Source organism: Podarcis muralis, chromosome 2 (genome assembly GCF_964188315.1).
Source record: "Podarcis muralis chromosome 2, rPodMur119.hap1.1, whole genome shotgun sequence".
NCBI classification, from domain to species: Eukaryota; Metazoa; Chordata; class Lepidosauria; order Squamata; family Lacertidae; genus Podarcis; species Podarcis muralis.
Window position 1 is genome coordinate 110355197 of NC_135656.1, and position 18788 is coordinate 110373984.

Genomic DNA, 18788 nt, shown 5'->3' on the forward strand with positions numbered 1-18788 from the left:
GCTGTTTGATGGTGGAGCGGATTCCCTTGGGAGGTTGTGGACTCTCCTTCAGTAGAAGTTTTTGAGCAGAAGTTAAGTCACCATCAGTCACGGACGGTTTAGTTGTGATTCTGGCATTGCAGAAAGTTTGGGGTCCCTTCTAACTATACCATTTTCTGATTCTATTATCCTTTATTTTCTGATATGCTTATCAGGGAAGTCACCTTGCCACTGGCGCTCTGAACGTTATACAATATTTATACAGTAGCTGACACATAACAAGCATGCAAATCGCTTTGTCAAATATACTGGAAAATTGCAAGAGGATTTCAACAAGTTACTAAAACCGGCTATAAAGGTAAAGGGACCCCTGACCATTAGGTCCAGTCGTGACTGACTCTGGGGTTGCGGCGCTCATCTCGCTTTATTGGACAAGGGAGCCGGCGTACAGCTTCCGGGTCATGTGGCCAGCATGACTAAGCCGCTTCTGGAGAACCAGTGCAGCGCACAGAAACGCCGTTTACCTTCCCACCAGAGCGGTACCTATTTATCTACTTGCACTGGTATGCTTTGAACTGCTAGGTTGGCAGGAGCAGGGACTGAGCAACGGGAGCTCACCGCGTCGCGGGGATTCGACCCACCGACCTTCTGATCGGCAAGTCCTAGGCTCTGTGGTTTAACCCACAGCGCCACCCGCATCCCAAAAACCGGCTATAAAATCCTTTTAAATTCAGCTTGTTTAGCGGCTATCTTAGCATCTGTGGTTATTGCTCATGTGGTTAGAGCAGGATATGAACCAAGCAAACAGCACCTTCACACCCCAACCTTTGGTACCTACACATTTTAACAGTTGATCAGAGCAAAGCTCATTTGTGTTATTCAAAATTCTAGGCCCTACTGATTTTTCTAAGAGTCTGAAAGCAGGACCTGCCTTTTAGGAGTTTTATAAGTTTTATCTTAACTATATTTGCTTCAATTCTGTGGTTTATTTTAGTGGCAGGACACTGGATTTTCATTGGGGTGGGGAGTTAAACCAAGTCAAACACACACCCAACCCTCAGTGTGAGCATCTCACTTTTATTAGAATACAGCCAAAGAGCATGAAAAAACAGCTGAATAGATACAGGAAGTTTCCAAACAGCAAAAAGGTACCAACAACATCAGTTTAAAAAAAAGAATTATGCAAATCCCTGGGTACAATATGTAGAAAAAAACAACCTAAGAAAAGGCAACAAAAAAAGAATATTATGGCACTCTAAATAACAGATTTATTATGGCATAAGCTTTTGTGGACTACAGCCTACTTTGTTAGCTGCAGAAAAGGAAATCATAGTTGGCAAGTATATACGAGAAAATGGGAGCTGGATGGCAATGAGATGTGAAAATTACAATTAGTGATAACAGGCAGTTTAAATGTATGTTCAGCTGGCGCACCTCTTACAGTGAGAAAGTTACATTAACACCAAAAGTGGGAAATAGAGCAGAGAATCTCCACTGCTTAGTCAGCCCAATGCACTTTGGTTTCTAATTTTGTCAGGGGCGCTGCAAAACAAAGCAACACAGTATTTGTGCACGCTCTGTCGCAAAGGGGTTTTGCATAGAACACAGCACATAGGAAACCAGAGAGTATTGTTTTCTTTGACAGTGCCTCAAGGGAGATTCGTGTGGGGCTGAACGAGTAAAGGATTTATTTTGATGTTGGTGCTTTCCCTCCACTTCCGTGCCAAACTGCCGTGCCCTAGGGAACGTGGAGTGTGTGTTTGTGTGTGCGCGCATGCGCATGTGCCAACCTGGCACCCTCCAGCAGTGGCGTAGCGTGGGTTGTCAGCACCTGGGGCAAGGCAAGTAATTTGCGCCCCCTAACCCGTGGATTTGCGCCCCCTAACCAGTGGCTTTGCGCCCCCTAACCCATGGATTTGCCCTAACCCCAGATGTTGCGCCCGGTGCGGCCGGCCCCCCTGCACCCCCACGCTACGCCACTGCCCTCCAGATGTTCTAAACTCCATACGGCCATGCTGCCTGAGGCCGATGAGAGTTGTAGTCTAAAACATCTGGATGGTACCAGGTTGGCAACAGTACTGATAGAGACATCCCACCAAAGCAATGCACGTTGCATTCCACACCACTCCACCCCCCCCCCAAAAAAAACAAGGCATGCACCGAAAATATGTCCTGATTAATTCCACACCCAGCTGAGGGAAGTGTTCAACTAATGCGTCCCGCCAGCACCAGGATTTCTACTTGCACAATGAGACTTCCCCCCCTCCCCAAAATTGCCACAGAGCGTTGGAAGGACCTCAAAAATAGGTTGGGGGGAGCAGGGGAGCAGAGGGAGAGAACATTCCATCACGCAAGCAGAAATCCCAGCGCGTCACTAGGTTGGCTACAGCCCCATACGTACAACTGCTGCAATCGTTTGTGCGCCTTTCCCTTCCGAACTGACTGCCTCCTGAAAAGAAACAGGGTCACATGCTTAACCACCTGACCGGTACTTAAGATTTCCATACAGGAAAGATGCTCTGAGGCCGTTCCCACCCAAGTGATTTAAGTAGAGGAAGCAAGGAGGGAGCTGGCTACAGACCCCAACTGATAGAGGGTGTGTGTGTATTGCAATGAGAAGTAAGAGTGCTTAGGAGTTGCAAATCCAGGGAATGTCTATATACAAAGAGGAGATTCCTCAGAAATCATAGTACAGTGGTACCTCAGGTTACATACGCTTCAGGTTACAGACTCCGCTAACCCAGAAATAGTACCTCGGGTTAAGAACTTTGCTTCAGGATGAGAACAGAAATCGTGCAGCGGCGGTGCAGCGGCAGCGTGAGGCCCCATTAGCAAGAGTGGTGCTTCAGGTTAAGAATGGTTTCAGGTTAAGAATGGACCTCCGGAACGAATTAAGTTCGTAACCAGAGGTACCACTGTATCTTTTATCAAAAACCAGAGATACCACTGTAATCCCAGGGTTTAATAAGGCCAGCCTCTACCAGTTTGAGCTCAATATCTTCTGGTTCTAACTGGCATATTTTGATGGGCCCCTTCCCAACCCAAAACCAGGGATAGATTTGTTCTCCATTGAATGCGGCCGGAGGGAAGGTAAAGATTAAGGTTTCAGCATCGGTGGCGTTGCAAAATGACACCTCCCCTTTGTCGTAATCTAGATACACCTGGATCTTCTTGAGGGGTTTTGGCATGGTCAAGGGAATAGGACCTTGAAGGGTGAAAGCCCTGTACCGCTTTTCTGACCCAACTCTGTCTAGGCCTACTCCCCAGATTCCGGCATCAGGGTTAAAGTCCAGAGGCCCCTTCCTCTCCACAGATTTTCTGGCCACCCCAGCACCCCATTCTTTCGCCTTTTCCACATCAACTTCCCAGTAGACTCTCCCCGAGGTGTATCCGTTTAAGCCCAGCACACACTGACGGTTCTCAAATCTCTCAGGGTGATAAGGCATCTCCTCAGGCGACTCGTGCGACTTCCAGGCGCTTCCCTGGTCCTCTGAAAGGACCAGCGAGGTGTGTGCTGTGTCACGATCCAAGTACACACTTTCTGCAAGAGGAAGGGGAGGTTATAGGATGGCTAAGCTGCTGAAAAAAGAATTACTGTATTTATTTTAAACATATACTACTTGATATAATAAAAAATCTATGCCGTTTACTTTTTTAAAATTGTAATAAAAATGTACTGTTTTTATTGTAATTATTTGTATGATGTATAATAGATGGAGATAAAATACTATCAATGTTTAGTTGTTTTTTAATTATTGGTTTTCCTATGTTTTTAGTGTTTCTTATTTTTATCGGTAAGCTGCCTTGATGTAACGATCTCAGGCAGGCAAGCAAGCCTCGTTAAGAATTAATGACTCCCTGGCAGTTTTGATGGTGCGTTCATTTACAAGTTACACTCAGAGAGTGGCTCCCAGCCTCCCGCTCTTGAAAGGAGTTGCTCATTCTGAAACTCCGCCTTGGTCACAACAGAAAATATGCCAACGTCCAGCCTTTCCCCTGTTGCACTTCCATTGCATTCTGACCTTTACAGCTCTCCTGGAATGAGGAGGAGGAGGGGGGAATTCCCACACCCCTCTCTCAAAGGAGGAACTCTGACCTCTGACTCTCTGCTGGTTGCCTAGCAACTTCCCTACTGCCATCTATTTCTCCCCCTTCTTGTGAGCTGTCCATGTCTGCTCTAGCTGAGTCAGAGAACTCTTGGTGAAGGGGGAGAGTTGAGCCCACTTCCTCCTGCTCTGTCTGCCATCTTTCGTCTCCAGAGTCAGAATCTGTCTCTCCTTGTACTAGCAATCTTTCATCTCCCAAGTCCGACTCTTCCCTGTCCTATTCAGCTACGTCCCTGACACTTGAGGCTGTCAGGGGGAAAGGCAGAATATAAATAAATACATAAGAGGAAGAAGAATTTCCTTCACCTTTAGCCATGATTGCAAGGGATACTGGGTTCAGTAGGAGGGGAAAGGTTGCCCACATCCTTTGAGTACCATGACCATTTCTGGGTTCCATCACCATAGTAACCATAACAGCATCCCAATAAGGGCCATGGTGTACAACTGCCATCACAAGGGATCCTGTTCATGGATCTGCCACACCAAGTCCAGTCTGACTCTCAGGTATCCCCCTGTGAACTCACCTTGTTCATATTTCTTCAGGACTTCATTTCTGGCTTTCCACAGCTCAGTTGCCATCTGACCTAGAAAGGGCAGGGAGGATAACAGAAAGCATTAGAATAGGGGTCCCGAAACCCTTTTGTGGATGAACTTCAGTGATGTTTTCTGCAGCTTGTCTGAGGATTGGTGACTGAAGATGAGGGACTGCACATCCATCACACCAAATATTCCTACTGATTGCTAATTGCATGTTTGTGGTCGTAATTTGGTGTGCCCTATCACAATTTAAATTCTGCTCTGCTGCAAGTAAATGGGTAGAGGAGGAAGGGGCCTTCTCAAGAGTTGGGGTCCACCAAGGGCATCACGCCCAAAGGCGCTCCAGGACTGTGAGCCAGGACTGAAGCCGATAGCCTTGTTCCACTCTATCACAGGAAGTGACGCATCCACTTCTCTCTTGTTACTGATACCTTTGAATTTCTGAAACGTCTTCTTCAAAGTTTTATTTAGCTCAGTGATTCCGTAGCATTTGCTTTCCAGATCCCCAGAACTGTTTTCCTTATAATGTTCTTCACCAAACCTGGAGAGGGGGAAACAATAGCATGCTGTTCACTTGTCTTCTGTTGATTTGCTTCTGCAAAAATGAACTTTTGAGGAACACAAAATTACACACACACACACAAACGTGTCACTGAAGGTATTGAACCATCAGGAAAACAGCCCAAGTGTATCTCCCACCACACTTATGTTAAGATGGTGATAACGGACAGATCTAAAGGAAGGAGGCCATGATTAGTGCAAAAGATCCTCTGGAGAGAGACGTAAAAAATTCTACTTGTGGAAGGAGGAGGCAAAAGGATGAGATACATACCAGTTGATTCTTGACCTCCCCTGCAAAATGAATGAGCCGTGTGTAGTCATAGCTATGTTATTTTGTCTGACACCGAGGAAAAGATAAGAGAAGGCATTTGATTTATCAGATGTCTGGAAGCTGTGGCTGGATGGTTACGTGGGAGCCGGTTGAAGTTAAATCCTTCGAAGACAGAGGTCCTTTGGCTGGGTCGGGACGATATGGGATGGGGGGGGCAACTCCCATCTCTTGCGGGGGCGCAATTAGTGCCAGCACCATCCGTTATGAGTTTGGGTGTAATCTTCGACACCTCCCTTTCCATGGAGGCGCAGATTGCAGCTATAACAAAGGCGGCATTTTTTCATCTCCGCCAAGCTAAGCAGCTGGCTCCTTACCTCTCTCGCCCTGACCTAGCCACTGTGATCCACACGACGGTCACCTCCAGACTGGATTATTGTAACTCGCTCTACGTGGGGCTGCCCTTGAGACTGACCCAGAAACTCCAGCGGGTGCAGAATGCCATGGCGATACTCCTTACGGGGTCCTTGCTGCGAGATCACATTCACCCGGTGCTATACCAGCTGCACTAGCTCCCGGTGGAGTACAGGATCAGGTTTAAGGTGCTGGTTTTAACCTTTAAAGTCCTATACAGCCTACGACCCTCGTACCTACGGGACCGCCTCTCCTGGTATGTACCACAGAGGAACTTACGGTCTTCAAACAAAAACATATTGAAGGTCCCAGGCCACAGAGAGGTTAGGCTGGCCTCAACTAGAGCCAGGGCTTTTTCGGCTGTGGCTCCGATCTGGTGGAACGCTCTGTCACAAGAGACTAGGGCCCTGCGGGACTTGACATCTTTCTGCAGGGCCTGCAAGACAGAGCTGTTCCACCAGCCCTTTGGCCAGGGCACAGCCTGACTCCCTCCTTTGGCAATCCTCACAGAACCCTAGCCCAATGGTTGCCCAATCTGATTGGAATTATTTTATAATGAAATGATTTTAGAATGTTTTATCATTTTACTGTTGTTAGCCGCTCTGAGCCCGGCTTCGGCTGGGGCGGGTGGGATATAAATAAATTATTATTATTATTATTATTATTATTATTATTATTATTATTATTATGCTCAGCAAAGGATTTAACAACGTTTTATTATGTCCTCCCCCCTCGGCCAAGGTTGAATGGACTTTATTTAAATTATCTTTGGAATGGACCAGGAGTTTAAGGGAGCAATTAAAAGAAGAAGAAGAAGAAGAAGAAGAAGAAGAAGAAGAGTTTGGATTTGATATCCCACTACCCGAAGGAGTCTCAAAGCGGCTAACATTCTCCTTTCCCTTCCTCCCCCACAACAAACACTCTGTGAGGTGAGTGGGGCTGAGAGACTTCAAAGAAGTGTGACTGGCCCAAGGTCACCCAGCAGCTGCATGTGGAGGAGCGGAGACGCGAACCCGGTTCCCCAGATTACGAATCTACTGCTCTTAACCACCACACCACACTGGCTCTCAAAGAAGACGAACGGCTGCTAACTAAATCTGGCAAGAGCCTGCGTTTGTGAAAAGGCTGGGGGTTTTTAACTGCGTGCTGAGGAAGAACCCCAGAGTGAAATTTTAATGGCAGAGATTGGTCATCATGATGGAGAGTTATTTATAGTCGCAGCCTGTTGGTGAACAGAGGAAGGAATGATCTCCAAGGAATGGAATGTGACCAAACAAAGGAGGATGGGAATTAACTATCTCAACACACCAGGTCTGGGAACAACGTTTATGTAGGACCACAAACGTGAAATGGATTTTATATTTATGAAAAGTAACAGAGGTGCTGAATGTGAGGAAACTAGCAAGGTCGGCTGTGAGAATGGACTAACATCAAGAGAAGGATGAAGAGGTGTTTAAACAAGAATGAAGTGGCTACATCAGGAAGTAATGAACATATGTTTGCAACAGGAGTGGGAAAACATTTTGTATTAAATTTAAATAATTTGGACTGGTTTGTAATAATTTGGAAAACCAATAAAAATAATACATATAAGATACATACCAGTTGGTGAACGTTTCATCTTCCTAGAAGAAGGAGAAACAGAGAAAACGAGTAGTTAAGTTTCTACGGATATGAAAAAAAGGGGTATCTACGAAGTTGTAAAAAGTCAACTCCCATTAAAATCCATCGGGATCCCGGTTTGTTGTGTCTTACCATTTTGCAGGGCTCTATGGTAATGTGAGAGAATTTCCACCCCACAAGTGCACCAGTGCCGCTGTTTTTAAGGAATTATTCCGCCAGCCTCATGTTGAATTGTAGCACAGAGATTGGTGCAGCTAGGAACTGCAGTTGCCACACAGTGAGCAGATTTAATCCATCAGGAGCTGTAATGGATTGTGCTGCACAGGGTTCAGTTCCCCACAACAGGACAGGGATTACGACTGCAAATGAACCATGTCTGCAATTTGCACTTTGAAAACCGCTCGTGCCGCTGCATGAGCAGAGCAAAATCCCATGTTGATTTCTGAAACCTGGGCTTCGCAATCCTCACTGCAGGAGCTTGCATTTTTTTACAATGTTCTCACCTTGCAAAATTCAGCCTGTCGGTGACGTTGTATCTTCTCTGCCTCACTGATCAAGACACTGACTTGGGACGGTCCTTTCAGGAGCTCAACCCCTAGCTGAGCACACATCTTCTCTGCAGCACTGGTCAAGACATCGAGCTGAGTCACATCCCTGCTATATTTGCTGTCGTCTTCCTCCTTCTTCTTTAAGATTGCGCTTTTCAGCTCTTCCAGGTAGAGCACCAGGAACTGCGCCTGATCCTTCAAAGACTGGCAGAAGTTTTCGACCTCAGTCACGAACACCTGGTGTGCAAGGCTTGCCTGATCCTGTGGTGGGACAGAAACAAAGAACAAGCCAAACAAGAAAATTATTCCTCGCAGCAGAACTGTAGGGGCAAACTATATATGCTAAACCTATGATGACAGGATGATAGGCCTGTGAGCATCTTGCCCACTGCCTTTCCCAACAGATTTCATGTTATTATTTGGCTCCCTACACACAATGCATTTAAAACACAGGACTTAGCCCCATAGAATCCTGGGAAGTGTAGTTTGTTGAGGGTGTTGAGAAGCGTAGCTCTGAGGGCTACAGTTCTCAGGTTTCTTTGAATGAAGCTGTATGTTTTAAATGTATGGTATGTCCCCGGCAAATCAAGTTGATGGAACATGCCAAAATGGCGAAATTAACTGGAAAGCTCAGAAGCCAAGACAAGAAATTCAGAACAGAATGGGAAACGTTTATTGTATACAGTGGTACCTCGGGTTAAGTACTTAATTCATTCCGGAGGTCTGTTCTTAACATGAAACTGTTCTTAACCTGAAGCACCACTTTAGCTAATGGGGCCTCCTCCTGCTGCTGCGCCGCCGGAGCCCGATTTCTGTTCTCATCCTGAAGCAAAGTTCTTAACCTGAAACACTATTTCTGGGTTAGCGGAGTCTGTAACCTGAAGCGTATGTAACCCGAAGCATATGTAACCTGAGGTACCACTGTATACACAAAAGTATTGTAAACAAGTTAACACACTGGCAGGATTTTAAGAACACCTGTAATTTTAGAAATATAATAGGGGAAACTGGTTGAAATTTTTTTGGAGTAGTAATGATAGGCAGTTGAAAAGAAAAATTAAGGAACCAGAGGAGGGGGTGGAGGGAAGTCTTGGGATTTGGATAATCCCTGTTTTTGGATTTGAAATTGTTTTGACATACAGTTGTGTGTGTGTGTGTGTGTGCCTATTGTTTTTGTTATGGTGATTTTTACCTTTGGAAGAAAATCTAATAAAATATATTTTAAAATAAAATAAATGTATGGTATGTCCGCAGCCTCTTTTTGATTTATTTCACACATACGCAAGTATTGCTCTGTTTTCCTTTGGACCACACCAGCCAGGCCGAGGGGGGGCATGTCTTGTTGACTGGGCAGCCCAGGACCTCCATACACACCACCCGGGCTTGCACCCTGGGGAGATCACTTCATTGCTGCTAATGTTTGACTTCACCCTCAGAGGCGCACTCCAATGTCTCTTGTGACAGGCGGGTGCCAACAGCATGAGTAGATAGATACAACAGCTTGTACTTGCATTCAGTGTTACGTATAAACAAGCCTCAAACTAGTGGGCAGTTCATACTGTCAGGAAGCTCTTTCTAATGTTCAGGCAAGAACTTTTTGTTCTTACGTGAGGAATGAAATAAAAAATGATGACGCACTTTTTAATGGACTGGAAAGTGTGCAAACAACGTGGTAGCTTAGGTAGCACTCTGATAAGATGGTCAGAGTGTGGTGGTTTGGACAGGACTTCTGCCCTGAGTACTCACAGCTTGGTTGTTCTGATGGTTTTATTATGCTGTGTTACTGCATAATGAAAACACACACACACACACACACACAGAGAGAGAGAGAGAGAGAGAGAGAGAAGAAGAAGAAGAAGAAGAAGAAGAAGAAGAAGAAGAAGAAGAAGAAGAGGAGGAGTTTTGGATTTGATATCCCGCTTTATCACTACCCGAAGGAGTCTCAAAGCAGCTAGCAATCTCCTTTCCTTTCCTCCCCCACAACAAACACTCTGTGAGGTGAGTGGGGCTGAGAGACTTCAGAGAAGTGTGACTGGCCCAAGGTCACCCAGCAGCTGCATGTGGAGGAGCGGGGAAGCAAACCCGGTTCCCCAGATTACGAGTCTATCACTCTTAACCACTACACCACACTGGCTCTCAGAGAGAGAGAGAGAGAGAGAGAGAGAGAGAGAGAGAGAGAGAGAGTGTAACTTGAACCCATTGGGTCTTACCATCCAGAGCAACAGAAAATAAAATTTGGTCTCTTGAGTAAGTGCCTGACATTCAGTTACTTGAAAATGACTATCAAATAGCTTCTCCTCCTGGGGAATGAGATAAGGCATAGAAGTGGGGCAGGGACATATCCCAGTCCGCAGCAGGCCTCATATGCTGTCTGGTGTAAACCAAGCATCCATCTGTAGGTGCTGAGCGCTTATGCAAGACTTACCAGCAGTTCTTGGGCACCACATGCCACAGCTTCTTTTAACTTTTCAACCAGAGCTTGTTGTTGCTTCAGCTTGCTCAGAATTTGCTCCTAAGAGGAAGTTGTGAAGGGGAAGAGAGAATTGGATTTTAGTTTGTTCCTGCCTTCAGACACATTACAGTTAGACACATTACAGGTGTAAGAACTTGGAGAAAAGGTCCTAGCATTCAGGAGTCAAAGGTAGTTGCAGTTTCTTTGCAGTTTCCTCCCCCAGAATACAGCTCAGTCCCCCTGCCCCCACTCAGGCTGCATTCATAGGACAGTTGGTTCTGTTTCTCTGATGGTTGAGTTCTGCATTATATTTGAGTTTCTGCTCCTGTCAACCTAGCAGTTCGAAAGCACGTCAAAGTGCAAGTAGATAAATAGGTACCGCTCTGGCAGGAAGGTAAACGGCGTTTCCGTGCGCTGCTCTGGTTCGCCAGAAGCGGCTTAGCCATGCTGGCCACATGACCCGGAAGCTGTACGCCAGCTCCCTCAGCCAGTAAAGCGAGATGAGCGCCGCAACTCCAGAGTCGTCCATGACTGGACCTAAGGGTCAGGGGTCCCTTTACCTTTACACGGAATAAAAGCCACTTCCAGACATATAGCAGAATATAGTGCAAATTTTATTGGCAAGCTTCCCCCCCCCCCCCCGGAAGCAAATAACATGGGAAATTTGCTATATTCTGCTATGCTACTGGAAGTGGTTGGTTGGTGCCTTGTACTCCTCCTTTCGGCAACTCCTGCAGCCAAACTGGTGCCAAATGTATTGCTGTGCTTTCTGTTACGGAAAAATCTAGGTGTGAGGCTGCTCAGTCACCCAGAGCCCGCGGGTCCCTACGGAATAAAGGAAGGAGTCCAGCCACCAACTGGAGCAAATAGCTGTAGACCAAAGTGTATTGCACAACAGGTTAAAAGAGGAATTTTGAACCCCGAGGATGGGGTGACAAGGACTTTTAAAACTTTCCCACCATATCCCAGAATACAGTTCGTACAGCATCATTGATACATCACTGACATGTCACAAAAGAGGAGGGGTAGACAGGGGTTACACTAGTTTAACCTTGGCAAACATGTCCGGACAAGTCCTTGGTACAAGATTACCATAAGCAGACATGGCAGGGCAAGACCCAGGTACAGTGGTACTTCAGGTTAAGTACTTAAATCGTTCCAGAGGTCCGTTCTTAACCTGCAACTGTTCTTAACCTGAAGCACCACTTTAGCTAATGGGGCCTCCTGCTGCCGCCGCGCCGCCTGAGCACATTTTCTGTTCTCATCCTGAAGCAAAGTTCTTAACCTGAGGTAATATTTCTGGGTTAGTGAGTCTGTAACCTGAAGCGCATGTAACCTGAAGCGTATGTAACCTGCGGTACCATTATAAGATTAGCATAGGCAAACACCTCTGAAGTCCCACAACCCAAAGTACAATATAACTTCCTTTGCATGTTTGGAGCCTGAGGCAAGTCTGGTGATGAGCTCTGGCTTCCCTTGGAGAACAATGATCCCAGCAATTATCATCTCTAAGCATTTCCTGGAGTGTATACATGTCTTCAAGTTTGGGGAGGTGGCAGCGGAAAAAGTCCTTTTTCCAAGGGCAAAATGGTGTTGGAATGGAGGAACTTGGCAAAGGTGTTGATTTTATACAATTCATAGGAAAAGTACCTGACCGTTAGGTCCAGTCGCGGACAACTCTGGGGTTGCGGCGTTCATCTTGCTTTATTGGCCGAGGCAGCCGACGTTTGTCCGCAGACAGCTTCAGGGTCATGTGGCCAGCATGACTAAGCTGCTTCTGGTGAACCAGAGCAGCGCACGGAAACGCCGTTTACCTTCCCGCCAGAGCAGTACCTATTGATCTACTTGCACTTTGACGTGCTTTCGAACTGCTAGGTTGGCAGGAGCAGGGACCAAGCAACGGGAGCTCACCCCGTCGCGGGGATTCGAACCGCTGGCCTTCTGATCGGCAAGACCAAGAGGCTCAGTGGTTTAGACCACAGCGCCACCCGTGTCCCTATATATTTCATAAAGCTAGGTATATTCCCTGAGCTGTCAAGTCGAAAGGATACATTCAGGCATAATATTTGTAACTGTTAACAACTTTAAATATGTCCCCCCCCCCCGGTAATTTCGTAACACTTTCCTTTGGACCACATCAGTGAGGCCAAGGGGGGGCTTGTAGTGAGCGGGACTATCCACTCCCCCCTGACCATTCCTCCTAGACACCGGCAGGACTTGGCCAGGAAGGGGGAGAGATCGCTAGTTGTTGCAAATCGAAGGCAAACGGTAAAGCTGCCAACCACCTCCTTTTCTGGACCACCCTCAAATGGGGTTCAAGGAGGAGAACCCCCCTTCGATATTTACCGGGTTGGCCCAGCCCTGAGTCACTTTACCGAGAAGCAGACAGAAATTCAACAGGTAGGTGTCCAAACGGTCAGGCACCAGTTTAGCTTCCCCGAGCAAAGGCGCAGAGTACAAAAGACAAAAAGTCCTTTTCCAAGTTTATTGAACAAGCCACTCAAAAAGTTGCACGTTTCTGAGAAGGTTACAAACAAAAAATAAAAACTTTGTAAAATATAACTAGCTAAAACCATATTCACGCAGCAAAAATAGTTCAAAAGGCTCTTCCTTCGTTCCCAGGCTTCTCTTACAAGTACCAGGCTCCTAAATTGTAAATTACTTTATAGCCTCCTGTGCCTTTTTACAACCCAATCTACACCTAGCTGTGCCAGGGTCTGCAAATCAGATAAGCTCTCATCCTGCCTAGAGTCAAGATGGAATTGACTCACACTTCTAGAGACAGGGAGTTTTACGTTTAAAGAGACCAAACAACTGTTGCAGGAATTTATGTATAGGTTAGGGGGTGTTGCCCCTCCAGCAGATATCATGTACATGCAGCCCACTACCAAAATCAGAACAATCGCTTTTGTGACTTTTGTGATTTGTCCCCACAAAACACTTCAATACAGCTTCTTCCTGTCTATTCAAAGGGCCTTTGCTACACGATACCAAATGTAAGAATTCACTGATAAATGTATCTGTGTACTGGCTCACTGGGAAAACTTCAGAAATTCATATGGAGACGTGAGCACAGCTACTCAGCAGCCCCTCTGCCTGAGTGATAATCCCTGGCATCCTGGTACCTGAGTGCCAGAAAGGTAGCCATTCCAGAAATAACAAACCCAGATGAAGACAAAAGGGTGTGATTAACTTGGCTGGGAAACAGGGAAATGTAAATATCTTTTTTGTTACACTTGATGGGTGTTTGGTGGAGGGCAAGGAGAACCATGGGGCAGGGTCCAGGATGCTCAGATTACTGCCACCAGACCTCCCCTTTCATGATGTAACCGTGATGTATGAGTGATGTAGTTTGGGGGGGTGTAACATGGGGACACGGGTGGCGCTGTGGGTTAAACCACAGAGCCTAGGACTTGCCGATCAGAAGGTCGGCGGTCCGAATCCCCGTGACGGGGTGGGTTCCTGTTGCTCGGTCCCTGCTCCTGCCAACCTAGCATTTCAAAAGCACGTCAAAGTGCAAGTAGATAAATAGGTACCACTCCGGCGGGAAGGTAAACGGCGTTTCTGTGCGCTACTCTGGTTCGCCAGAAGTGGCTTAGTCATGCTGGCAGTGGCGTAGCGTGGGGGGGTGCAGGGGGGGCCGGCCGCACCGGGCGCAACATCTGGGGTTAGGGCAAATCCACAGGTTAGGGGGCGCAAATCCACGGGTTAGGGGGCGCAAATCCACGGGTTAGGGGGCGCAAATTACTTGCCTTGCCCCGGGTGCTGACAACCCACGCTACGCCACTGCATGCTGGCCACATGACCTGGAAGCTGCACGCCGGCTCCCTCGGCCAATAAAGCGAGATGAGCGCCGCAACCCCAGAGTCGGCCACGACTGGACCTAATGGTCAGGGGTCCCTTTACTTTACCCAACATGGGGATCAGCAGCTAATAAAAGTTTGGGGGCTCTTTTGTTCGTGGCTTCCATCTTGTTCCACCTTGTGGCAGGTGGGAGTCCTGTCACGACAGTCTTCAAGAAAGACCAAGCCTACTGGCTGCTGTTTTGCTCTGGTATTCCTGGCTGGTGTCCTTGTTTTTTTGTCCAAGGGAGCCCTCAGATTTCTCCGTTAACACAACCATTCCCCAGAAGGCCACAATTTTATCTCTCCCACAATGCCTCATTTCTGCGTGAACCAGCGTTTGGCATACCAAACTTTCCCAACTTCACTATAGGGGGTCTTGTAGCCTGGGCAGCCCAAGACCTCCATAGACACTGCCCAGACTGGCACCCCAGGGTGGTCACTTTGGTGTTGCTAATGCAGTGGTTTGACTTCAAAACAACCACATAATCTAAAAAGGGAGAGGGAGGAACCCTTATACAGTGGTACCTCTGGTTACATACTTAATTCGTTCCGGAGGTCCGTTCTTAACCTGAAACTGTTCTTAACCTGAAGCACCACTTTAGCTAATGGGGCCTCTCGCTGCTGCCACGCCGCTGCCATGCAATTTCTGTTCTTATCCTGAAGCAAAGTTCTTAACCCGAGGTACTATTTCTGGCGTAGCGGAGTCTGTAACCTGAAACGTAGGTAACCCGAGGTACCACTGTACTTTCCCAGCTTAGTTCGCTTCTCATGCAACTGGTTTACCACACAGGCACCACGTAAGTGAATAATAATAATAATAATAATAATAATAATAATAATAATAATTTCCCCAGCCACTCTGGGCGGCTCCCAACAGAATATTAAAAATATAATAAAACATTAAACATGAAAAACTTCCCTAAACAGGAAACTTCGGCCACAGTGCACCCAAGCAGTTGTTGCTTTGCCACGGCACACCTAATCCCCACAAAAAAAGAGGATAGGGGCTGCAGCAGACACTCAGTGCTGAGGGAAATACACATTCATAAGTGACAAAACTTGGGGTACAGTACTTAAGTTTCTCAGCTTCGCTAGGTTCTAGCCCTGCTGGTTCAGAATTAGTCAAGTTCAAGCAAGAGACCACAGCCAGGCCAATTGAAGCAAAACAAGCGGCTGGGAAGCCTGATCGTTTATTGTTGCAACAAGGTTCCAACTCCCAAGTAAACAAACAAGGAAGAAGAAACCCAGAACAAAGGACCCATGAGTAAATCTCGTGTGCAGCTGGTGTTATCTGGTTTCAAAACTTTCAGCACAGCTCGACCTAGTCAGAATACTGGGATGCTTGACTGATAGCACCCAAGGTTCTGAGTAGAAGGCAGGCATGAAGGGGCTGAAATAAAAAATAAAAATGAGTCGGTGGAAGAAGGTTGGAAGAAATTTAAAGACTATTTACAGAAATACTGCAAAATTAATGAATGTTAGAATGATGTTGGATTGAAGTTAAGTGGTTTTCAGCAGTAATGTTATAAAGATGTGCAAAAATGGATTGTTAACAGGTGATAATCTAAAGTTATAATATATTAAGATTAAAGATTAGGGTAAAAACAAAGAGCGAAAGGATTTGCTGAACCAACTAATTGAACTGGATACAAAAAAGGGAGGTGTGAGGAGGTCTGGGGAACAAGCAAATGAAAGATAAGATACGGAAAGATTGAATTGTTTTTAACTGTTTTTACTTTGTATTTTTTCTTTTTCTTTTTGTAATTTTTTGAAAACTTTAATAAAAATCTTTTCATAAAAAAAATGAAATAAAAAATAAAAATGGAAGAAGGTTCACACACATCTGAGTTCTGGCCTGCCTGCTCCAAGATGGATATTGAGGCTTACAACTCATGCAGATAGCCTTTTGGTTGGACCAGAGGAAAATAGAAAGGAAATTAGGGGGTGGGAGGAAGAGAGAGATTAAAAATTAATATTCTGGAATATTGCACTCTGTGTTTAGTGTAAAAATCTGTCAGAGGCACCTTTTATTACAGTATACAAGCAAGTTGGGTCACTCAAAGCATCAGGAGGTTTTCCCCAGGAAGTTCCAAGCAGATCAGACGCCTTAAATAAAGGCATTTCAAAGTTTCGCTAACAGCAGGCAGAAAAGTACAGAATAGGTTGATCGGCGCAGAAAGACTCTTGCTGTGAAGACAGCATAAGGGCTGCTTTTTTCAGTTTCGTTTTCTGAAAACTCATGACTTGCATGTCCTCCTAACCTCACCCAGACTTTTGTTAGAACTTGAGAAGTGATGAGGCCCAGCAGCTTTCCCCCAACAACATATTGATTAAATAAATAAATGAAACAGGGATAGAAAGGAAGGGAATAGGAGTGGAAAGCTCTTATAGGAGGCAGAAGTGAATGTGAAATGACCAGGGCAGGGGGAGGGATGAAAGAAAACTAGCAGTTTGGGGATGAGGAATAAGGTACAAATTGAATGCAAAAGGGGATTGGGAGAAGAAATTACAGGAGATGGGTAAAAATAATTTGAGAGAAAGGTGGGAAAGGGAAGGGATCACTAAATTCTGCCTAACATGGGGAGGCTGAGTCACAGTACCTCCAGAGGAGATGGAGGAAAACTGAGCTATGGAACTGCTTGCCACAAGGAAGATATTGTGGGAAAGATTTCAGCTATTTCCAAAGATGGATCAGAGAGCAGTAAAAAGTGATGTTAGTAATTGCCTGCTGATTATGCCAACCTCGGCCTCCATTTTGTGTCTGGCTCTGCCCTTACACCGCCATTAGACACTTGTGGAGTGGTTTGTGGTGTTTTTTGGCATTTAATAAGTCTGGCAACTTGTTTTTCAATTGAGGGCTACAGATTTAAACAAATGAGAGATGTGATTTGGCAAAAGACGTATTTCTTTTTGTTAACAGATACAGATTCTGCCACATTAAAAAGTTTAAAACATTGATAAATAAAATAATATATGTTCTGAAGGCATAAGGTTAGACCATCACGAACACATCCTTTCAGGTCTGCTGATTATATAAAAAAAAACCACTCACCCCCCCTTTTTTTGGTGCCTTAATTTAATTTTGCGTGTTGTCATTTTTCTTTTTTATGGCTAGTGGCCTCAAAAGTTGAATGGGTCTCTCTGGACATCTTAAAGGGCACTGAGGCAGAGTCCTGGCTGAAATTTGACTTTGGGCAAGACTTAACCTATTCTAAACAAACATTAATAACAATTACAGTGGTACCTCGGGTTAAGAACTTAATTCGTTCTGGAGGTCCGTTCTTAACCTGAAACCGTTCTTAACCTGAGGTACCACTTTAGCTAATGGGGCTTCCTGCTGCCGCCATGCCAACTCCGCGGAATTTCTGTTCTCATCCTGAAGCAAAGTTCTTAACCCGAGGTACTATTTCTGGGTTAGCGGAGGCTGTAACCTTAAGCGTATGTAACCTGAAGTCACTATAACCTGAGGCACCACTGTACATAGTTTTGCCACCACCCCCCTCTATCTGAAAGCTATTATTACCTTTTGCTCGTCAATAGCCTTCTGTATGGGCAGGATGGTGTGGTCCTGATGCTGAACCTGACACTTTGCACAGATCAGGATGCTGTCCTTTTGGCAGAAAAGTGTCAGAGGCTCCTTGTGCGAAGGGCAGGTGCTCTCGGACGTGGCTGACTCTTTCAGGCTTCCCCAGGTGATCTGCCGACTTGCCTCCACCATGTTCTTCAGCGGCCCGTTTTGCTGCAGCTTGGCCTTCAGGAAACCCTTCTTGCACCGAGGGCAGCAGACGTTCTTAATGGAGCCTTTCCAGTGCTTAGTGATGCAAGCGTGGCAGAAGTTATGCCCGCATCCGATGAGCATCACTGGCTCCATGAACTCCTTCAGGCAGAGGGGGCAAGTGAGCTCATGGAGAAGGGACTGGACTGGGTTTGCAGAAGCCATGGCTTTGCTTGAGGAGCGAAAGAGAGAAGAAGTCTGAAGCTGCCAACAGTTTCCCGCTTCAAAGAGTGAGGAGGAGGAGGAGAAGAGGGGAGTGTCAATTCTTGCACTGAGATTCTGATGACTTGCATCCCGCCCACTCCAAAAAAAGAGAGAGACACACCTACCTACCCGCCCTCTTTTGGTGTGAACAAGTCTGACTCCGGCCATATTTACACAGGGAACTACTTCAGTTTTATTAAGAACAATAATACATGGCTTAACACACTTTTAAATTCGTTTTTAAGTTTGCCAAACTGCAGAAGCTGTCCAAGTCAAAGTCATTAATTATTTGGGAAGATACATTCAAGCAGTTGTTGAAATTCCAGTATCAGCTACAGTGGTACCTCGGGTTACATACGCTTCAGGTTACATACGCTTCAGGTTACAGACTCCGCTAACCCAGAAATATTACCTCTGGTTAAGAACTTTACTTCAAGATAGGAACAGAAATCGTGTTCCGGCGGCGCGGCGGCAGC

At 46.0% G+C, this 18788-nt stretch overlaps 1 protein-coding gene across 1 annotated transcript; it reads right to left on the bottom strand.

Moving 5' to 3' along the window:
• Positions 1–1036: 1036 nt before the first annotated feature.
• LOC114591991 (E3 ubiquitin-protein ligase TRIM39-like) lies at positions 1037–18368 on the bottom strand. The gene is made up of 7 exons (XM_077925241.1): positions 17857–18368; positions 10462–10548; positions 7992–8297; positions 7468–7490; positions 5054–5163; positions 4610–4669; positions 1037–3520 (listed from the first exon to the last, which is right to left on the bottom strand). Exons 1-7 carry the CDS (start codon positions 18271–18273, stop codon positions 2907–2909), a joined length of 1617 nt encoding a protein of 538 aa, XP_077781367.1. The 5' UTR covers positions 18274–18368; the 3' UTR covers positions 1037–2906.
• Positions 18369–18788: the final 420 nt, after the last annotated feature.